Genomic DNA, 23914 nt, shown 5'->3' with positions numbered 1-23914 from the left:
GTGTATGGATGTGTCTAGAACTCCCAAGAAGTGTAAATGATGAAAAAATGGCATAATAGGGTATTTATACCCCTTAAGAGTCGGTTCCACCGACTTTCCAAGTGGGCCCCGCGGGGAGCCATTTGACAGCTTGGAGGCTTATCTTGAAATGCCCATAACTCCCTACTCCGATGTCGTTTTGACGAACGGTTTGTTGCATTGGAAACTAGACTTCCTGAACTTTAATTTAGGCTTTTGTTTCACTTCAAAACTCTTGATATACTAGGAGATATACCTCTCTAAAGTTGACCCAAAATTTCTATCCAAAATTCTGCCAGTTTTTTCCAAATTTTCGACAAACTTATTTTCCTCGATTTGCTTGATCCCGGAACCTTTAGACACTTACTTAACACTTGTTAAGAGTATTCCTTAACCTTATAAGAGTTTCATGACCTCTCCGAGCTTACGTTAGTTTACTTACAACGCAAACGACGCGAAAATTTTTCGAGGTGTAACAATAAATCAACTCAACTATAAGCATGATCAATCCATGAAATCAACTGCAAAAAAAAGTTCAAGTCACAATGCTATAAGCCCTTCCAGAACTTTAGATAAGTCAGCTCAACCATGGAATGAATCATTCAAACCATCTCAGCCAACATAAAGAGTCTATGTCCCTCTTTAGCAATATGATGCTAAGTAAGCGATAAAAGCTTCTATTCAAACAAGAACAACAATTTGGGGAAGAAGGCCCAATTACTTCTACCCTTTTCAGTTGGTTAATTAATCATTAGGACCATAATCATCCTAATTCTAGTCTCAGTCATCATATTGAACCAGTTAATGGGTTTTCTAATCGATTTAACCCTCCTTACATAGTTTTTAGGCCAAAGATTTCATTTTTATGAGAACCCTAGGTTTCAATTCAATAATTTCACCATTTAATATCAAATTATCATCCTAGGAAGTGATTATATAAACTCTTAGATGAACAATTATTATAATATCAATAACCCGTTCATTATTCTAGGGTTTTATAAACTTAGGTATTCTAACCTTCCAATTCTCCATTAACAAGCTTTTAATGATGCTAGAAGTTATCATGATTGAAGAACGAATAAAATTAATGGTGGAAAGTTACCTTGATGAAGGAGTAGTGACCTAGCCTTAAAAAATTCGCCTGGAGGGTTCTTGGGAACTGTTTTTGAAGTTATGTGGGAAGTGGGGTCGAAATAAGGTATATAAACAGGGTTGACCGCTGCAGCGGACCTTTGGAAGTTCGACCTTTTGCTGCAGCGAGACACCTTCTCGCTGCAGCGGCTTCGTTGCAGCGGGGTGTCTCGCTGCAGCGGGAATCCTTCTGCTGCAATGATGCCCCTTAGGCAGTGAGCACAAAAATTTTACTAACCTTTCACCTGACTTCTCACAATCAATCCGAGGTCCTGATAACACAAGCTAATAATGTAAACCAATGTAAAAATATGCTACGGACTCACCCGCGACCTCGGGATTCCCAACGGAGGTCAGAATTATCAAGTTAACCCCTAAATGAACACGCAACAAGTTCAAACAAAACACATAGTTAACCGAATCAAGTTTTAAACCTTTAATTTATACTTTTTGCGTCGTTGTTAGGTCGTTCCTAGCCTCGGGAAGATACTAGTGAGGGTAAAAGGGTCAAGGTCTCCATAACAACCTAGCAGGTCGTTACATTCGACTTACATATACTCATATAATAGAGAACTATGACTGCGACTATTGAAGAAACGTCTCAATTATATCGTACTAACACCTTTCGCATGTAAAAATATTCAAAAGAAAGCACAAACAATTACCCTTCGTAAACCAATTACACACAAAGGACATTTCAATCAAGATACATTAGTCAAAATTTCAACGTCTAAACTATTAATTTTGTACTAATACTAGTTTATATATTTGTTATTATTATAATACTAATATATATGAACTGTATATGTAACTATATACTTCGGTATGGTATTCGGTATATTTTTTATAAATACCGAATACCAAATTTTTTAAAAATGCATATCAAATACCATAATGCCAAAACCACGATATAAAAAATTTCGATTTCAGTATGGTAATGGTATATACCATACCATGTCCACTCTCTGTGGAGTGTACCGTGTATATATACGCTTATACTCGAGTTTGTAAATATTTTCACTATATAATTTTTTTCCTCAATCACGTACCATATAAGTATATATATATATATATATATATTTAATATTTATATTATACAAAACAAAATAAACAACTCTCTCTCCTCTTTTTTTCTGTTTCGTTTGCTTCAACAGCCGCACTGTCCTCCTTCTTCACCACCATACCATCTTCTTCTTAGGGTTTCTTCTAGTGTTTTCTAGAACCTTTATTTACCGAGCTGGATTCACCGTTTTTTAGCAACCTTTTTGAAATCTCTTTTTATCAACATCGCTACTACTGAAACCCTGATTTTAATTTAATCTTGAATTATTACCGGATTCAATAAAAACGGTAACTTTAGAGTATTTGTTATCTGGGTTGTCGATCTGGGTTATGAGTTTCAGTCCAAAATCTGTTAGATTAGGGCAAGGTTAGAGGAACAATTTAATTTAATTTACAGGTTTTAATTAATTAATTGTGGATTGATTTGGATGGCATTGGGGGATTTGATGGCGTCGAGGTTATCCCAGTCATCAGCAGCTTTGGATGAGTTTGGCAATGAGGTACATATGTTACTTAAAAAAGGTGTTTTGTTTATGGTTAAGGGAATATATAGTTGTATATACTATGAATGCTGTTCTCTTTCAATTTGTTTGTCTGGTTTTGACTTGGCACGCAGTTTAAGAAAGTAAAGAATACAAATTAAAGATATGTAGAATGTGCCCTTTAATCTTGTGATTTTAAATTAAAGATATGTGGAATGTTACTTAAAAATGTGTTTTATTTAAAGGTTAATGGAACATATATAGCTATATATACTATGAATTACTCTGTCTGTTTCAATTTGGTTGTTTGTTTTTGACTTGGCACGGAGTTTAAGGAATGCTCCCCCGACCCAAAATACTTGTCGTTCTTGCTAAAAATACTCGTCTCAAAATACTTGTCGTGTTATTTAACCAAGATAAAAATAAGTAGCTTTTTCCAATTTTACCCTTGTGATAATTAGCAACATTTAAGAGGTTCTCATCATTGATGACGTAAGTATTTATTGAGGAGAGATTACATGATGAACTATGTTAAGAGGGTAAAATAGTGAAAATGCTACCCTTGTAAATATTTTCTTTAGGGGCGTGTAAATGAAAAATGCCACAAGTATTTTGGAACAGAGGGAGTAGTAGAGAAGACTTTTGAATCGTGCAGTCTTAAACTAAAGATATGTAGAATGTAGCCGAATGCTCTTTAATTTTGTGGTCTTAAACTTGTCATGTGGAGAGTTGGGATTAAAGAGTTGCCAAAAAAGGAAAGATGCATTCTTTTCTACACGGACTAAAAAGGAAAGTAAGGCAAACAAATTGAAACGGAAGGAGTATGAATATTTGTTTTATATAGGCCAAATATATGAATTAGCTTATGAATTAACTCCAAATGCATGTTGCTTATGTATTTTTCTTTCACATTGATAGTACCTGGATGGCGAAAGGATTAATAATGTTAGAGATTCAGACACCGCTAGTAGTAGTAGCTATGTTGGTGGTGGTGGGGTTGCTGCTGATAATGTGACGACGATGACGACAACGACAAGTATGGCTTATTTACCACAGACAATCGTGTTGTGTGAGCTTAGGCATGATGGTTTTGAGGATTGTGTTCCGTCGGGTCCGTCTGATACGGGGTTGGTCTCTAAATGGCGGCCTAGAGACCGAGTAAGTTGTGCTCTCTTCGTGTCATTTTCATTTCTGTAGCTCAATGTCCTTGGTTTTCGATAACAACTTGTCTGGATGGTTGTTATCTATTGTATAGTATTGTGTTGATACTTTAAATACAATGCTTGTTTTGATTGTTAGATAAATTTTATTTTATCATATTGTTAATTCGTCGTTACGTAACGACGAAAAGTCCCATTCTGTGTAACGACTGATTTGGTGTGATTGCGTCGTTACCTTATTTTTGTTTTCTCATTTTATCTTTACTTATTATCCAATAATCCTATTTTATCATTTACCCTACCTTTTTATAATAGCTTTACCCCATACCCTAATTTTCTTGTAGGTTTATCCTTCAATTTGCTTATGTGTGACATTATGTAACGACGTGAAACAATAGAATCTATCCAAACTTTGTATTCATAACAACAATACAGTACGATACAATACAACAAAATACAATACAATATAATATGATACATTGTGCAACAATATGTAACAACCATCCAAACAGAGTGTAAACAAAGTTACTTTCCAGTATTGGAATGAAATGAGAATGAATAGAGCCAATACGTGAGGATTTATATTGTCGAATTGATGAGTAGTTGATTGATTTGTAACACAAGGAGTGTAAGTAAGGTAGTTAGTGATGCAGTAAAGCATCATACTTGTTGCTTGATTTGTTACCTGGTTTTCCTCTGAAAGTTGAATGTTACTTTGTAATTGTAAGATAAGCTGTTTTCTTTGTTTCTCTAGAGTGAATCTTATTCTAGGATCCGCTTATAATTCAAAAAATTGGAAGACCAAGTAGACGTCAATGTCATTTTAGATTGGGTATCCTGAGATTTAATTTAATAAAACAAGTTTGTTTCTAACAGCCAGTTCGGAGATGGAGGTTCGAACGAGAGATTCCAGCCTTTGCAGTTAGTGATTTTGGTATGACTACTCTGTGATCTGCAAGGAATTGTCGGAATTCGGATATTAGATTAATTTAATGTTTCGTTGTTCATGGTGAAGATTAGAACTGTATGGGAGCATGAGTTCTCATCTGTCATCATTGCAGACGAAGTTTCTTCCTTTGTGTGACAAAGTTAAGCTGAAGCTTGTTTTCATCTTGGATGTTAACTTGGGGAGCTAGACATGATAATTTCCGTTAAACTAATTGCTTATTGTGGATGCGTTTAGCATGAACTCATGTGGAAAATTACTTTGCTGTTACTTTGATTAGAGCACTTTGAACATGACAGTAGTGTCTTCCAAAATTGCAGGAACACTAATCAATGTTGTTCTTGACTCAAGTCATTCAACATACAATTCCTTAAAGATTAGGAGAATTAAGTGATTCTACTGTGAGATTAAATATTTATGTGGGTCTCTTAAAAGTATTCCTCGGTTTCTATTGAAATGTCATGTTTTGACTTCTAACATGTAGGATATTAATGAGATGGGGCTAGAATACTAATTGAGGGAACTTATTGGGTCATTTTGTGCTTTTAATTTTTAAGGCTTAGAGCCTGTTTGGATGGGCTTATGGCTTATGGCTTATGACTTATTAGCTATAAGCCATAATTAGGTATTCTAACTTATGACTTTTAGCTTATTTTTGTTATTTTGGCTTACAAACAACTGCTTATAAGCACTTTTTTATATTACCCAAATACTACAAAAGTGCTTAGTAGTTATTTTGGCTTAAAAGCACCTAAAATAAGCCAAACCAAACAGGCTCTTAGAACATTGGACTTCAAGAGGATTATTAATGGCTGATTAGCATTCTGTCCACCTCCTTCCCAAAGAGGATGTTCCCCTAATGGGTACCAGCTTCTAGAAAGGGAGACATGTTGTGTCAATCATGGGCGCTTTGGTGATTAAATGAGAGGAATTTAGTGGGAAGGTCTTCTGGGAAGACTGAAAGTAGAGTGTTTTTAATTTGCTTAGAGTACAATATGTGGTTGAACTCAACTTTCTTGCTATACAAATATTGTCTTTAGAGAGATTAATAGAGACATGTGGACATTTGAGGCAAAATGGGATCATGGATTTATTAGAAATAGCCGGAAAGAAAAGAACATAGAGAAGAGCTCATAGGACTTTAACATATTTTAATATCGTAGGCAAATTTTAAATTGTAAGCACCCAAGGTTGTGGTCTTTTGATTAAAAAAAAAAAGGTTGTGGTCTAGCTTTCAATGAAGTGGTGAAAATCATGGGAAACAACAGTTCCCATGATTAAAAAAAAAGGTTGTGGTCTAGCTTTCAATGAAGTGGTGAAAATCATGGGAAACAACAGTTCAAATCAGAAAGCACCTAGTGATCTTTTCCCTTCTAAGCTCTTGATGAGTAGAGCTGCCCGATACACTTGTATTGATTGGAGGTAGCATGTACCCCATGGTATAGTTGACGTGTGTGCAAGCTTCCCCGGACACTACCATTATCTTGTGTTATTAAAAGTTTACCAGTTCATAGATAGTGATTGAAGCAGTGAAGCGAGGAGTTATCGCTTCATAGGTGAAGCTATATGCTTAAGTCAAATGTGCGCTTCAAACAATGAATGGCAAAGTGATCCAAATGAGAAGGGGTTGGTTCCTTAATCTCAGCTTTGAAGTTGGACTATTGACATTATTGTATATTCGATGTTGGAATAGTTATATTAATTGCAATTTGATTAGCATAGTACTAAATTCACTTATGTTGGTGTTCTCTAATTTTCTGTTGGTGTGTACTTTACCTTAAAGCAGCGTGCGCTTCACTTTTCGTTTTTCGTTTCAAGCTCCTCTGACCTTGTTGCTTCTTTTGCGCTTTTTGCTTTTAAAAACATAGCCATCATAAAAAAACAAATACTCCCTCTGTTTCAATTTATGTGAACCTATTTCCTTTTTAGTCGGTGCCAAAATGAATGACCTCTTTCCTAATTTGGAAACAAATTCACTTTATGAATGATTTACAGCCACACAAATATTCAAGACTTATTTTGAACCACAAGTTTCAAAAGTTTTCCCTCTTTCTTAAATGTCGTGCCCAGTCAAATGGGTTCACATAAATTGAAACGGAGGGAGTATTAAATTGTTATGGATAGTGACGACTCATCTACCTGAACCCAGCTAATTCGGGGTTGAGGCGTAATAATAGTAGTTTTTTGGGAAGAGCAACTACAACTATTACGCTTCAATACTAGTAATAGTAGAAGTTGTCGTATCAAAGCCAAAATTAAACAACAATGGCTGTCTAAGTCATTGTTTGCATAGAATGGTTTGTCATGGCTTATTCACTTTTGTTGTTTTCATTTTCATAATTGCTTTGGATTGTTTGCCCGTATCTAACCTTTCCTATGCCTTTTCTTGAGCCGAGAGTCTTCCTGAAACAACCTCCCTACCTAAGGTAGGAGGTCTGCGTACACTCTACCCTCCCCAGACCCCACATTGTGGGATTCATTGGGTATGTTGTTGTTGTTGTTGTTGTAATGGCTGTCTAAGTCCTCAAACATTTGACTCTGTGAGGTCCTTTTTTAGTGCTATTCTAGACATTTAAAATGCAACGGGGATACCTTGAAGATGTAAATTGGTCATTATGCCCCTTCAATAACTAAAATAAAATGCATAATAGCATAGAGATGATTAGGGGTGGGTGTTGTAGTTTCGCTTTTCAAATTCAAGAAATTCCAACCCAAATTAAGTTCGGATTGGATCGGTTTTATCAGTTCTCTTTTTAGATTTTCGGTTTTGAGCATATAAGTTGAGCTTCTTCTTCGTACAAAAGATTATCATCCAAATAAAGTATTCAAATCAAACCGCGCCATCCATTACCACAGTGAACACATCTCAGTTTGAACTATCCATTACCATAATAGGGTATATTGACCGATTTAGTAGTGTGTTTAACTCAGTATGAGGTATTTAGGCTTATGTCTGATGGGCAGGGATTAATATAAGGTATAGAACATTCAGATTATCAGATATCCAAAAATCTGAAGCCCCAAATCCAAAATCCAAAATTTTTAAAAATTAAATCCAAAATCCAATCAGTAGTATGAAATTCAAACCAAAAATCCATAACATTCAGATTTCGGTTTTGCCCAATCCCCTGGAGAAATACAAGCATTGGGATGGAATAACGTTTATCTATAAATTCGGGGGTTAATTAAGTTTACAATAAAAAGAGTGACATTACCTAAATTCTGAACTGACATTACTTTTTCTTTTAACAAGTAAAACATTTCATTAATTTTTTGGATAACGAAAAGGGACTACGGTCTGCGTACATCCTACCCTCCCCATACCCCACCTGTGGGATTACACTGGGTATGTTGTTGTAACGAAAAGGGAGTATGGTGAATGATACCATGTCGGCATCAAAAGTGTGTATAAGATGAGTATAGGGCTGCACTAAAGTCATCCACAGTCATCTATTAAGATTGACCGTTTTTACAATTAAGTATTATTCTCCTAATCTCCTTACACTGAAAATATTAAAAAAGGATATTTAAATAGAGTCATCCATAGTACTCTTTAGTTTTCGAACTAGCTAAGGTATTATCTCCCCTCTAATCTGAATAGAGGTTCGTTACACGAGACATGGAGGCTATTATGGACCAAATTTCATTTTCTTATTTTTTAAATATGTATCTTTAGATTATGTCCAGGCACTATGATGAAGTGTATTCCTTCAATAACACATTGCGATGGTGTACCCTTGAGTGCTAGTGTTACTGGTGTCCAGATGTGATTGTTTTCTTCTTTGCAGAAAGAGACAGCTTTGTGCTGGTAGATGGAAACAGCAGTTCTGCAAAGGAGTCCGAAAATGAGTTTGGATTCATCAAATGCTTGATAAAAGTTGTTTTTACTTGTTGCTTGTTAATCTGTAAAGTATTACTTGACACATGTAGTGCTTGATGACCACGTGTTTCAATTGTATTTCACAAGCTTGCTAATATAACTTGCATTTGGAACTTACCCTCCATGCAGTAAACATGCCCAATGTTTTACCTTCTTGTCCATCTTAGCATACAAAATTTTCTGCAGATGAAGACGGGATGTGTTGCCCTTGTTTTGTGTTTAAACATCAGTGTTGATCCACCTGATGTAATAAAGATATCTCCTTGTGCTCGAATGGAGTGTTGGGTTGGTACGTTTCTTCTTCTTGTTGTTCTACTTGTAAGATGACCGGCTACTGTTCTTCTTTTTGCTAATATTTCATTTAAATGAATATCCTTTATTTCATTCTATTTACATTTAGTAATTTTCAGTGTACTTCATATTCTGAAGGATGATTGTCCATAAATTCCCCTTTTCCCCCAAAAAAAAAATGTCAGTTTTTTTTTTTTTTTTTTTAAATGAGACCCTTCCAAAGGATTATCACTTTTCAATCTGCTTACTTGCATTGGGATTGAGGTGGTGTCTAGAAGACACACGATAGATACGACTTCTCAAAAATTAGCTATTGATAAAGTGCACAAAGGAGACTTGAATTTGATACGCTCTTGGAGGACTTGTTATAAAACCAACCTGGACTTTCAGGATAGAGTTCTCATGAAGCCATGGAAGTTTCATTCTTCAAAGTTACCTTTTGTTCCTTGATAATGACCGTAGTAAACTTGATGGTAGGATCTCCACTCTCGTGGAAAGCTTTAAATGCCTAAGTGCAATGTTTAACCATCTAGAACCTCAGCTAAAGCACTGTGAGATCTGGGTAAAACTATATGTACCAAACCGGGGGATGGGGGGGGGGGGGGGGGGGTTGGGGGTTGGGGGTGGAGTCAGCCAGTGGATGTGACATGTCATCAAGGGTGTCTGCTTTTCCAGTAGAGACTGTTCACATTCTGTAAGCTTTCTGCCAGCAATAGTTGAATATGTCATGGACACAGCCAAAAATTTTGATCCGTCTAAAACCTCATCTTTCTTTTGTCTTAGATGTCCGAGAAATCCATCTGGAGCCATCCCTTTGGGTGAACCGCAGCGCTTTCGAAAATCGTGGATGACAGGCCTGCCCCTTTACCTGTCTCCACTTAAGTACTGGACTTAGTTCGCTTGGCGCAGGGCTCAAATTTCATCTTTTCTTGAAATTTATGCATGCTTTAGAACTGTTCTGCGACATTTGGCTTTGAAATATAAGCAGAAGCCTTACGCCATACCATAATTTCATATGATGATGTCATTTCAGTGGTTCAGAGAAGTACCATTTTGATAAGTAAGATTCATAGGAGCAGTGTCTCAAGCAGCTCCACTCACCCTGGGAAATTTCAAAACCACCTAATCTAGGCTTCTCCTAGCAATGTTTTGCTCCTCCTGGCTGACATAAAGTCTCAACGTTTGTCTGTCTAAAAAAGTGTTTTGTCCCTATGAGATACTTCAATTGAAGAAGATTTCAGATATTGTCAGTATCCAGAGTCGAACAAAGGTGAGGACCTCAAGCCAAGTCTCTGGTCGGCTTCGCTCTGGGAAAAAGTTAAGGAAGAAAAACAACAGAGTACCTGGACTTTAGTTCCTAATCTTGTAACTTTCTGCCTTTTCCTTCGTCTCCTCCATCATCTGGTTCAGTTTGTCTTCTCAGTTTGGCTCTGGCCTTCTGTCTTCTTCGATTTGTTCAAAGCATTAGCCAGATTTTAACTGGATCCAGCAAGAGTCTCTTATTGGCATCAGCTTGCTGTCTTGTCCGATCAGGGCGGGCGGAAAGAGAGGGGGGGGGGGGGGGGGGGTAAATGAAGTATCTGATTTTGGCAAGTGAAGGATCTGTTGCAACATAGGTTATTACTTTTGCTGAGACAACAAATAAAAAATAATACTTGATGACGGTTCTTCTGGGCAGAGTCTGTTTTACTTGAAGCAATCTGAATGTTTTTATCTCAGCAAACTTTCATGGCGTTGGTGTCATATTCTCTCGGGGTGGGGGGGGGGGGAAGCTATATAATTCGATAACTAGACTGTTTTATTTTCTTCCCAGCTTAATTTTCGGTTAGTGCTTGAAATTCTTCAATAGACTAATAATTACTAATATTAATTCCTTTATCTTATTTGACAGATCCATTTTCGATGGCACCTCAAAAAGCACTTGAGACAATTGGGAGAACTTTGAACCAACAATACGAGAGGTGGCAACCTAGGGTAAGAAAATGTTTTTGCCACCATTTTGATATTTACAGTTGATAAGGTCTTAGCCTTGTTTATAGTGAATGAGTAGGTATGATGACCAAACACTCTATGTAACCATATGCAGGCTAAGTATAAAATTTCCTTGGATCCTACTATTGATGAAGTCAAGAAGCTTTGCACAACTTGTCGAAAGTATGCCAAGTCAGAACGAGTTCTATTCCATTACAATGGACATGGTGTTCCTAAACCTACAGCGAATGGTGAAATTTGGCTATTTAATAAGGTTTACTTTCTTACCCAGATTGCTTTCTCAGGGCTGTAGGCGACTTCCGTCTTTTCTTATTTGGGTGTTTGTTTTAGAGTTATACGCAGTATATCCCTTTGCCAATCAGCGACCTGGATTCCTGGTTGAAGACACCATCAATCTACGTGTTTGACTGCTCCGCTGCTGGGATGATTGTTAATGCCTTCATAGAGGTATACTCTTAATTGCTAACGTCATATATTTTGTACTTAATGTCGTGGTACTGATCTATCCCTTCCTAATCACACTCTCTAATTAATGTCAATGCTAATTGTTTGACCAGCTACAGGACTGGACTGCTTCTGGAACTTCTACAAGGGATTGTATTCTGCTTGCTGCTTGTGAAGCGCATGAGACACTTCCTCAGAGTGCTGAGTTTCCAGCCGATGTATTCACCTCCTGCCTCACTACACCCATCAAAATGGCATTGAGATGGTGACATGCTCTCAACAATTGCTTATCCTTTCTTCCTTTTCTCTTTCTGCCCCTTTCTCCTACACTTGTCCAATCTTCAAAGGAGCAGGCATAGCTGCAATGATTGAGTGATGGAAATTATTATAGTTTCACTTGGCATTTTCACTTTATGATGTTACATAGTCTCTCTCTCTCCCTTTCGAAGAATTTTAGGGGTCATCCCCATTTTCACTGTTAATGAATAGCCTCTAGCCAAAAAAAAAAAAAAAAAAAAAAAGGAAGAGCAAAAGAACTCAAAAATAATGGCCATCTCTAGTGCCAAACTGTGTAATAGACTAATAGGTAATGCTATCTTAGTGAGTTTCCATATACAGTGTTTTAAGTAAATACTCAACTCTCGTACTTGCCTCTGTGTGCTTGTGTTGCTAAGTCCTTCCTAATATGCTGCTTCTTTATTTTTTTACATTGATACATTTTCTTCTATCAAATAAGTTGATTTTAGTTTTCTTTTTTTCCTCGTATATGTTAAGTGTGATAGCTAATCTTTTTTCTTGCAACAATTGTTAACCATTTAAATCTCACTTCCTCATGTGTTTGGCTTCTAGGTTTTGCACTCGTTCATTGCTTCATGAGTCGCTTGATTACTCTCTGATTGATAGAATTCCTGGCCGGCAAACTGATCGGAAGACACTTCTTGGCGAACTGAATTGGATTTTTACTGCAGTTACTGACACAATTGCCTGGAATGTTCTACCACATGGTAATGGAATAGATTATTTAGATTGATACAAATATCACAATTTAAGCATTTTGATCTCTTTGTGAAGTATGAGCTGCAAACCTGCAGATCTATTTCAGAGATTGTTCAGGCAAGATCTATTGGTTGCTAGTTTGTTCAGAAACTTTTTACTTGCTGAAAGAATCATGCGCTCTGCAAATTGTTCACCAATTTCATATCCAATGCTACCACCTACTCATCAGCACCATATGTGGTAACTACATTAAATATTTCCACGTTATATAAAAGTTATGTTTACCTTTATCTCACTTGTTCTTCACATGTATGTTAGGGATGCATGGGACATGGCAGCAGAAATCTGTCTTTCGCAGCTTCCAACTTTAGTTGAGGATCCCAATGCAGAATTTCAGGTGGGCATAATGCTTTACCATCCGTTTGATATTTTCTCATAGTTCAAATCCTCAAGAATATTATCCAAGAGATTAATGTTCCCTGTGTTTTGTATGTCTTCAGCCAAGTCCATTTTTCACAGAGCAGTTGACAGCTTTTGAAGTATGGCTTGACCATGGATCAAAGGATAAAAAGCCTCCAGAGCAGTTGCCCATAGTGTTGCAGGTAGGAAATTTCTCATGGTCCAAATAAAATGAGGGACTGTCCTTGGTTCTTCTTGCCATCTTGTGGCGATTTTAAATAAATTTTCTGGGATGTAGGTTCCATCCATCCCGCATCTCCTGTCAACTCCTGTTTCTTCAATAATTTGATGAGAAGGTGGAAGAAAAATTATTGGATAGCTTTTGTTTTTCCCTACTTATCAATAAAACCAAAAAATTGTATTTGTTGTTCCTGTCTTGATAAAAGCATTGACTGCTGTCTCTTCCGACTTTGATATACTAGTTTTTAGGAAAATAGTTAGCTACATATCATGCTAAGGATTTAACTTTACTGAATTCTCTAAAGAAATTTTTAAAAGAAAAATATGACACGAATGCTTTGGCATGATGCTGAGGAATGCTTGAACCATTGAACTTTTTCCTGTTGTCATTTCTAAGGCCTCCTAATACTGGTTTAATATTCTTGGCACATCACACGTTCTTCATTTCTTTCATAGGCTTTTTTCTAGTTGAATCTTTGAACTTTCTTCCTATGTCTCCTGAAAGACGGAAGTGATCTATCAATTCCAGTAGATTAATGCACTTACGTTTTAATTTGTTTTTTATTTTATTTATGATAATGGTGAATCCTGTTTGTTTGTACAAAAAAATCAGCCTGAGGCAAGTTATAAGTTTTGGTGTAGCAGCAAAGCTTTCTGTGGTGAGATTGTTGAGGTAAAAAAAAAATGCATCATATCTGTCGGAGAAGATATTGCTGGTGGTACTGTTTGCTGGTTGAGCAGGGCTTTTTTATTTGAATTATGAAGTAGGTCTGAGTTTTTGATAATTGTCCTCTTGACGCTAAAGATATATATAGAAACAGGAAACCATTGTTCCCTCAAGTATGAGCTGATAGTGGTCTTTGCTATTTTTTGCTGGTTATTTTCGGTTTTCTTTACATTTGGTGGTCCTGTAACCTTCGTGCATTTTTTCCCCTTGCATGCCTCTGTAACCAATCTACTTTGTTATTAGGTGTTACTTAGTCAATGCCACAGGTTCCGTGCACTTGTACTTCTTGGAAGATTTCTCGATATGGGACCTTGGGCTGTAGATCTGGTACTTACAAATTGACTTCAGGTTTCTATTTTCTGTAATTGTTTGTGCATCTACGTCGCGACTAATATTTAAGTCAACACTCCCAGGCCTTGTCTGTAGGAATATTTCCTTATGTTCTAAAGCTTTTGCAAACCACCACTCCAGAACTTAGACAAATTCTTGTCTTCATCTGGACGAAGATCCTTGCACTCGATAAGGTACATGATTTGCTTGTAACTTATCATCTATGCTGTCTAATATTTCATTTCCTGTGTATTTCATCTTTGTGTTTATTTTTTCTTATACAGAGTTCTCCGTTCTCTTTTCTGTTATTACTATATTAGAAACAATGCACACCGAAATTGTTGGACAGTAGTTGGACTTCTATGGACTCTATCCATGTCTTATTGTTTTTCCTCTTATTTGTTTTATGTTGCGACATGGGACATGGGATTGCAACTTTTTGTGTTATTTAAACTTTTAAAGTTCTTTTTGGTGTACAAAGCAGAATTTTAAAGAGTGGAGTGATACGTTTTCTGCGATGAAACTTGTGATAGACCTATAATCTCGAGCCCTCTTTTATTGAATCAAGTGTTAATTGGAGAGGAAGAGGTGGAGATCTTGCTGCAGCTTTATGTTAGTTTTGTGTTTTTTGAATATTTCAAACTACTTTGAATAGGTTATAGTCTTTACTCTGATTTTACCCGAATTTAATGATTCTAGTTCCGGGGTCTGTTACACCTATGGAGTATGTCTTTATATTGATATTGTTATTTCCTGTTTTCGTAAGTTATGATATCATTAAACAGTTACCAGTTTCAAAAAAAGTTATGATATCATCAACTCTATGTAAAAGAGGTTTTTTTTGTTTGTGTCATGCTAACTTTTTCTCTGTCTTAGATTTTTGCCTGTATAATCCTGTATTGGTTATTCGTTATGATCATCTACTTCTGTACTGATAAGATTATTGTTTCCTTTGAGTCAACAGTCTTGCCAGGTTGACCTTGTCAAGGATGGGGGACATACATATTTCATTAGATTTCTTGACAGCGTGGAGGCTTATCCAGAGCAAAGGGCAATGGCTGCATTTGTTTTGGCAGTCATTGTGGATGGTCACAGAAAGGGTCAGGAGGCCTGTTCTGAAGCGGGTCTTATACATGTCTGCTTGAAGCATCTTCAGGGATCAACGCCTAATGATGCACAAACTGAACCACTTTTTCTTCAATGGCTGTGCCTTTGTCTTGGAAAACTGTGGGAGGATTACACAGAGGCACAAGTATCAGGTGTGCAGGCAGATGCACCAGCAATATTTGCACCTCTGCTGTCTGAGCCCCAACCTGAGGTTTGTTGTTTAATTTTGTGTTGAGTGGTTGCAAGTAGGTCCTCAATGAAATATTCGGATTTTGACTATAAAAATTCATTATTTCAGGTGCGTGCTGCAGCTACTTTTGCTCTAGGGACTTTACTTGATGGATTTGACTCAGCTAGGGATGGTGTTGGAGGGGATGAAGACTGTGATGAGGAGAAGGTTAGGACTGAAGTCAGTATAATTAAGAGCCTTTTAAGTGTTGCTTCTGATGGAAGCCCTTTGGTTCGAGCGGAGGTTGCTGTAGGTATGCTTTTGCTGAATCTTCTCCCTGAAGACTGTTCTTTTTCGATAAACTTACTGTTTTCACACCCTCATTTCCCAATATTTTGTCTTTATTTCCTAGAAGGAAAAATATTTTTGTTGCAATATTATTTGAAAGGTTTTGCCTAAAACTACCTGCCATTACAGTTTTGTATGATGAGGTGCCTTATGCATTTTATCTGTCCCAATTATGAATTTTGTTTATCGTCCACTTTGAAGGAGGACCTGATGCCAAAGATATCATTCTTTGCTGTCATGTCACTTCTTTGCCAAAATCTCTGATGTGCTTTAAAATAGAAGAAAAGAAAAAGAGTGATATCCATATCAAATGGTGACACTTTACTGTGCTTGCTCAATTGTATTCTTAGTAGTGCTAGTAGTTCAGCCTGAAAGTTGCTTCATTCATGTTTAGTGAGCTCTGATTCTTGGATGTGAATATCAGCTGTCTTACAATCATGTCTAGTTCTCTGATTTCCTGTCATTAGTCCTTTCTTGATCTTGTGTATACACCCTATAGTATTGTGGCTTTTTTAGTGTAATCACTGCTATGCACAGAATTCTAATCCTGGTAGGAGTTGGGTTCATGTTCTATCATCTTTTGCAGCTTTGGCACGTTTTGCCTTTGGGCATAAAAAGCACCTGAAGTCAGTAGCTGCTGCATATTGGAAGCCTCAGTCTAATTCCTTGCTCACTTCCTTGCCTTCTTTTGCGGTCAAGAGTTCAGGTAGTGGGTATACAACCCCAACTCACTGTATTCCACATGGAAGTAGGGTTCTGTCTCCTGTTGCTCCTTTATTGAGAGTGGGGGTTGACGGTCAGTCCATATCTCGGGATGGGAGAGTCTCGACTAGCAGCCCCCTTGCAACACCCGGCGTCATACATGGATCTCCTTTATCTGATGATTCCTCTCAACTTTCTGATTCCGGAATCTTGAATGATGCTGTCACCAATGGTGTTGTAAATCATACAAGATCAAGGCCTCTAGACAATGCACTTTATTCTCAGTGTGTACTGGCTATGTGTGCCTTGGCAAAGGATCCGTCACCACGTATTGCAGGTCTTGGCCGGAGAGTCCTCTCCATTATCGGGATTGAACAGGTTGTGGCCAAATCTGTTAAGTCAACTGGTGAATCCACAACAGCTCCAACCACTGGTTATCCTGGATTGGCTCGATCTTCATCTTGGTTTGATATGAATGGAGGTAAGTTTAGGGCTTTTGGGAGATTTGGTCCATATCTTTTTTCTGGATGAATGTGATTATGGTCCATATTATTACGGTATATCTGCACCCATGGTCCACTAACATATCATATTTAACACCTCATTTAGTACCTTTTTAAATAATATTTTTGAAGCGACTCTGGCCTCGTTTGATACCTTTTTTTTTTTAATATACTGTTGTTGCAGGACATTTACCTCTGACTTTTAGAACTCCTCCCGTTAGTCCCCCGCGGCCCAGTTACTTGACGGGAATGCGAAGAGTTTGTTCTTTGGAGTTCAGGCCCCACCTACCGCACTCTCAAGACTCAGGATTAGCTGACCCATTGTTGGGGTCTTCTGGAGCTTCAGACCGCAGTTTTCTTCCCCAGTCAGCCATCTACAACTGGAGTTGCGGCCACTTCTCAAAGCCACTTCTTACTGCAGTTGATGATAGTGAAGAGATGATTGCTAGAAGGGAAGAGAAGGAAAAGTTGGCCATGGACCTCATTGCAAAGTGCCAACACTCTTGTGAGTCTGTTCACTGTGTATCCATCCCTTCACTTGTTTGAGTTTTCTCATAATTTATTAATAATGAAATCCGTATCATAATATTTCATACAGAACGAAGTCTAAATTTTAATGAGCAATGTTTTTCCTATCTCAGCAATAAGCAAACTACACAATCAAATCGCTAGTTGGGATACTAAGTTTGAGACTGGCACCAAAACTGCTTTGCTGCAGCCCTTCTCACCTATTGTTATTGCTGCAGATGAGAGTGAAAGAATCAGGTAGAAGAACTCATCGACTTGAATTAATCCATTATTTCTTTAATAGCTTGTTCAGTTTATTCTTGAATATAGGTTGGTTCAGGTGCTATCTTAGTTGGAGCTGCATAATCTGCAATTTCGACCTACCTAGTTGTCTGTCAGTGAACAGTCAATGTCAATATCAAGTAGAAAGCTTGAATGCACCCCCCCCCCCCCCAAAAAAAATAATAAATACCAGGTCCAACGATTATTGGAGTGTCATCTGCATCGAGTGCATGAGTTGGGTTTTCTTTCAGCTACAGCAAATTAACAGATAAAAGGCTAGTTAATGACGTTTCAATCTGTTCCATCAGAGGCACTCTCATTCTGAATCTAATGATGTGTTAACACAAAGGAGAGTAATTTGTGATGGAAAGTATTTCTATTTCATTGCTTCATTATACCTGTATCAATTCATGGGTTTTTCTGTTTCAGTTGCTTATATTTGTCGTTCTCTTGTCAATCTGATACTGTGTTGTCTCGAATCTTCTAATATCATGCTCTCTTTATGAACAGGGTATGGAATTACGAGGAGGCCACCCTTCTCAACAGCTTTGATAACCACAGTTACCCTGATAAAGGAATTTCAAAGCTCTGCCTTGTGAACGAGCTAGATGAGAGTCTGCTCCTTGTTGCATCAAGTAAAGTTTTGCTGCAACAGACTTTTAATCTATTTTTTTCATTGATGCCTAAAATTTTAACAAACTTTTGTTTATAAAAGGTGATGGGAACATCCGGATTTGGAAAGACTATACCGTAAGAGGTCGACAAAGACTAGTTTCTGGATTCTCTTCCATTCAAGGTCACAGACCTGGTGTCCGTAGTGTGAACGCTGTTGTGGATTGGCAGCAGCAGTCTGGATATCTGGTATAATATTAGCTATTTCAGACATTAAATATGTGAATGCACAAGTACCTTCAATTTCCATTTTGGTTAGATGTATTTCTTTTGATAGGTAAATAGTCTATTAAAGAAAACGTCGAAGGGGATCCGTAGTACAATCATGTATGGAAGACCCAAACAAGAAACTCAAAAATCGAAGAAATAACTGAACAAGACTCAATCTATATGATATATTCTTAAAAATGCCTATGGATTATAATTCCAATTTTTCCATTTGTGACGCAACACACAAAATGGTGGGAAAGGGTGGTGGAGATGAGGGTGAGGAGAGGCGTGTCTATTTCAGAGAACCAGTTCGGATTCATGTCGGGACGCTCAACTATAGAAGCCATCCATCTTGTGAGGAGACTGGTGGAGCAGTAGAGGGAGAGGAAGAGGGACTTAAACATGGTATTCATCGACCTAGAAAAGGCTTACGACAAAGTTCCAAGAGAGATCCTATAGAGATGCTTGGAGGCTAAAGGTGTACCTGTGACGTACATTAGGGTGATCAAGGACATGTATGAGGGAGCCAAAACCAGGGTAAGGACAGTAGGAGGAGACTCAGAGCACTTTCCAGTTGTGATGGGGTTGCATCAAGGATCAACTCTTAGTCCGTGTTTATTTGCCTTGGTGATGGATGGATTGACGCGGCAAATTCAAGGTGAGATGCCATGGTGTATGCTTTTCGCGGATGACATAGTCCTGATCGACGAGACTCGTAGCGGAGTTAACGCTAAGCTGGAGGGTTGGAGACATACTCTGGAGTCTAAAGGTTTTAAGCTGAGTAGGACCAAGACAGAGTACTTAGAGTGTAAGTTCAGTGAAGCACCTCAGGAAGCTGGCTTGGAAGTGAGGCTTGGTACCCAGGCCATCCAGAAGAAAATTAGTTTTAAGTATCTTGGGTCTATTATGCAAGGCAGCGGGGAGATTGACGATGATGTCACACATCGTATTGGGGCAGGGTGGATGAAATGAAGGCTTGCTTCCGGAGTGCTATGTGACAAGAAGGTGCCACCACAACTTAAGGGAAAGTTCTACAAAGTGGTGGTTAGACCGACTATGTTGTATGGGGCGGAGTGTTGGCCAGTTAAGATCTCTCACGTTCAAAAGATGAAAGTTGCCGAGATGAGAATGTTGAGATGGATGTGTGGCCACACCAGGAGTGACAGGATTAGGAATGAAGATATTCGGGACAAGGTGGGAGTGGCCTCGGTGGAAGACAAGATGCGAGAAGCGAGATTGAGATGGTTTGGGCATGTGAAGAGGAGAGACACAGATGCCCCAGTGCGGAGGTGTGAGAGGTTGGCCATGGATGGTTTCAGACGAGGTAGGGGTAGGCCGAAGAAGTATTGGGGAGAGGTAATTAGACACGACATGGCGCAGTTACAGCTTACCGAGGACATGACCTTAGATAGGAGGGTTTGGAGGATCCAGATTAGGGTAGAAGGCTAGTAGATAGTCTCGTTATCCTTTCTTATTAGTAGTCGTATTATCGCAGTATAATTTCTTGTGCTCTGATTTCTGCTATTATCTGTTATTTCCTGTGCATTGATTATCCTATGTTATTTGTGTCGCTTGCGTTATTTCATTTCCATATCGCTTTGAATCTCTTAACCTTATCTGACCTCTTTTTATGTTTTTTTATTGAGCCGAGGGTCTTTCGGAAACAGCCGTCCTACCTTGGTAGGAGTAAGGTCTGCGTACACTTTACCCTCCCCAAACCCCACGTTGTGGGATTTCACTGGGTTGTTGTTGTTGTTGTTGTGACGCAACACTCTTTGTATTACAACTGCACTGTTTTCCATTTGCTTGATGTAACATACTTATCGTAGTTCATCATTAATTCTTAATCTGTACTATCCTTGTCTGGCACATTTGTGCTATTATGCTCTAATACAGCTGTTTCAATTCGTTACCAGTTTTCATCTGGTGAAGTTTCGTCCATCATGGCTTGGGATCTTGACAAAGAACAGCTTGTTAATACAATTCCAACATCCTCAGACTGCAGCATCTCAGCATTGGTGAGTTTTTGGCATTTCCCCTGAAGATTTTATGGGATTAATATATATGATCAATTACCATTAAGTTTCTAATGCTCTATATCTGCACTTGCTTATGTTTGCACTAACTTTAATAGATAAAAACCCAGCATCAGCTCATATTGATGCCATCATGCCAAAGGCCTATATTTCTTCAATTGCTATTTTTAGACTTTTTTGTGTTGGCGCAATGTCTCTGGAAGTTGTCTATGCCGCTTGAAATGCAATATCTGCACTGACTAAAGATTTTGGTGGCTTTTTGGAATCTTGCATAAAAATTTCCAAATGTGTTTGTTTAAGTGTCTTAAGATGTTTTCCCAGTTTTTTTTTTTTTTAAAACTGTTATGTGAAGAAGTGTTTTTAGGGTGTTCCTCAAATAAAAGGTTTTTTTTTCACTCACAAAGCACTCCAGATCTTCAAAATACTATAAGACTATCTGGCATGTCTTCTTTATGCACAAACTTTTTTCCAGTATATTTCTTTTTCTTCAATAACACTTTCCGGAAGTTGTCCAAACGGATTTAGTATATTATGTATGCGGAAGGTATGGTTGTATGGGAAGCTTTGTATGTGGAAAAATTAGTGATATTATCTATTGCAATACCTTGAAACAGGGAATAACTTATTCTACTAAGTTCATGCTAAATTTGGTTTGATGTTATCAGCTAAGTTTGAGAATAGAGTTGACATCAAGAGTTGATACTGCCGTCTAAAAAACATAGCCTGAAACACATGATGATTCAGGTTTGGTCAAAGGTGTATGACTCTTTACTATTTATTGAACTGCCTTATTATACGGTTAGTCAAATAAACTTTTAAGCCTATAAAAGAACAAGTCATACAGATTTATTTTGTAATGCTTAGGGATGAAAGGGAGGTTAGGATGCTCCTGTTGAGTCCTGCATTAAGTAAATAGGCATGGCTAGTCTCCTGAAAGGAGATGGTCGTGTATATTGCCTTTTTCCCCTTTTTCAGTTATCCCACAGGTTCTATTATGCAGCACTCGTAAGTTTTTTGCGCCTTTCCAACGAGGCGATGGCATATGTTTGCTTAGAATTTGAATCCTCCTGAAAGGAGATGGTCGGGGATATTCCCTTATTTCCCTTTTTCAGTTATCCCACAGGTTCTATTATGCAGCACTTGTGAGTTTTTTGCGCCTTTCCAACGAGGCGATGGCATATGTTTGCGTAGAATTTGAATGTGTATTTATTCTATTTCTGATGGATGCTTACATTTTATCTCTCTGATGTTCCGCAGTCAGCTTCTCAAGTTCACGCAGGACACTTTGCTGCTGGCTTTATGGATGGATGTGTCAAACTATTTGATATTCGAACGCCTGAACTGTAAGTATGAAGCTTTTACTACATTGGGGTGATTTTCTTTTCTCCTTTCTTGCTACACAGGTTCTATAAGATAATTAATGTGATGGCATGGTCATTGCATTATCCTACTTTTAGGTCTGGTCTCTTTTTTTTTTTTTTTTTTTTTTTTTGTTTGGAGAGTGGGTGGTGTATATCTGTAGGAGAAGTTGTCGTCTGGAGTATGATTTGTAGGACTTTTAGAAGATATCCATCTTCTTCTTGATCTTATTAGGTGGTGAGTGAGTATTCGGTACGCCAAGATGGTGTCCATTCTAGTAATTCATCTTGTATGTTTGCAGACGGATTTACATGCTTACATTTTTGTTCTTGCATGAAATACTTGTGTCATTTCTCATTTAATGCTCAAATTGTATTTTATTTAGGCTTGTTTCTTCATCACGACCGCACACCCAAAGAGTAGAGAGAGTTGTGGGGATAGGCTTTCAACCTGGACTTGAACCAGCAAAGGTGACTACTGTTATTATCTTCTTTTCTATTTCGGCACAACAGTAATCATTCTTAATAAAAATAGGACTATTACTTTTCTGTGTTGACAAATCTGTTATCCTTTTGATATATTTCTGGAAGCAGAGAATTCCTTAACTGTTTCTCTTGTTTCTTAGATCGTCAGTGCGTCTCAAGCTGGTGATATTCAGTTCCTTGATATGAGAAATCTCAAGGAAGCTTACTTAACAATTGATGCTCATAGGGGATCGCTAACGGCCCTAGCTGTTCATCGTCATGCACCCCTTATAGCAAGTGGTTCGGCTAAACAGCTTATCAAAGTGTTCAACCTGGAAGGTGAGCAATTAGGCACCATAAGATATTTGTCTACCTTCATGGCTCAGAAGATAGGTTCTGTGAGATGTCTTACCTTCCACCCCTATCAAGTGCTACTTGCTGCTGGAGCAGCAGATGCTTGTGTTTCAGTCTATGCTGATGAAATCGCCCCGACGAGATAATAAGATTGAGAAACAAAATGTGTTTACAGACTTAAGTTGAGCTGCAAAATTGGACTGTTGACATCTTTGAAACACTGATCAGCTCATTGAGGTCTTGTGCTACTTATTCATTGAGCCTCTGCAGCGAGAGTGTTGCCAAGTTGGGAAACCTTCGACATATTGGAGGAGGCTCTAGCAAATAATTTGATAAATAGGTAAAGAAAGGTGTAAATATCCGTCATTCTTTGTTTCTGTTTTGTAATTTTTTTCCCTTTTTTATTTTCTTGGTGTGCTTCTGTAGTTCAGTCCCCGCTCTACTTTCTTTTTCTCATCTCACCCCTTAGTTCAATTTGTACATATGAACTACATAATTTATATATGTTGGCAATGAATGTTCTTGTGTTCTATTGTTTTAGTTGCAATCTTTAAACGAATTGCCAATTAATGAGTTAAAGGAGCAAATTTTGTTGCAAATATTATACTATGCGCAATAGTCGAGCAATGGGCATTAATTGTAGCATTCATTTCTCAAAGAAAGAATTAACGATATAAACTAGAATATAATTCCTCTCAAGTTAAAGTTGCCCTGTAGCTATAAGACCCGGGGATATCAGAATGAGAATGCTGACATGAGTAACAAAAATTCTGTGAAAAATAGGATCGTCTGCCAGTGGAAAGTTTTCTGCATTCAGTTAACCTACACCGAGTGAATTGGTCCCTAAGGGACCTTCGAAAGGGCTGTCGTCCTATGGGTACACGGAAGTGATGAAGTTGCTTCGACTACAGAACCATGCCTAAATGTTGGAGCGGATGATTGGGCAGAGGGTTGACCATCTATTTCAATAGAGCGTATGATGTCGATGGCCCGAGGTTGAGCACTCAATGGCTAGGACGGTCTCATTTTGCCTTATCATCTCTAGGGAAACTTCGAATACAGGCCTAGATCGTTTGTACAGATAAATTTTTTGGGTGCTAAGA

The 23914-nt window shown here is 37.9% G+C and overlaps 1 protein-coding gene across 3 annotated transcripts; it reads left to right on the top strand.

The window, feature by feature from the left end:
- Positions 1-2242: 2242 nt before the first annotated feature.
- LOC132631363 (regulatory-associated protein of TOR 1-like) lies at positions 2243-23343 on the top strand. Of its 3 annotated transcripts, none has more exons than XM_060346946.1 (24): positions 2243-2711; positions 3612-3851; positions 8866-8968; positions 10862-10944; positions 11057-11215; positions 11293-11409; positions 11526-11671; positions 12256-12410; positions 12498-12642; positions 12721-12799; positions 12903-13004; positions 14012-14095; positions 14182-14292; positions 15063-15416; positions 15504-15687; positions 16309-16905; positions 17112-17432; positions 17569-17692; positions 18227-18351; positions 18432-18577; positions 20515-20616; positions 21892-21977; positions 22379-22463; positions 22619-23343. In XM_060346946.1, exons 1-24 carry the CDS (start codon positions 2640-2642, stop codon positions 22955-22957), a joined length of 4059 nt encoding a protein of 1352 aa, XP_060202929.1. In that variant the 5' UTR covers positions 2243-2639; the 3' UTR covers positions 22958-23343. The 3 variants fall into 3 exon arrangements, with proteins under 3 accessions (XP_060202929.1, XP_060202928.1, XP_060202930.1); XM_060346945.1 differs by having other exon boundaries at positions 11520-11671; XM_060346947.1 differs by lacking the exon at positions 2243-2711 and adding an exon at positions 4730-4787 and having other exon boundaries at positions 3632-3851; positions 11520-11671.
- The last annotated feature ends 571 nt before the right edge of the window (positions 23344-23914 follow it).

This window comes from Lycium barbarum, chromosome 3 (genome assembly GCF_019175385.1).
Source record: "Lycium barbarum isolate Lr01 chromosome 3, ASM1917538v2, whole genome shotgun sequence".
NCBI lineage: Eukaryota > Viridiplantae > Streptophyta > Magnoliopsida > Solanales > Solanaceae > Lycium > Lycium barbarum.
The sequence above is the reverse complement of the archived record's forward strand: the minus strand, read 5'-3'. Positions and strand labels throughout refer to the sequence as shown.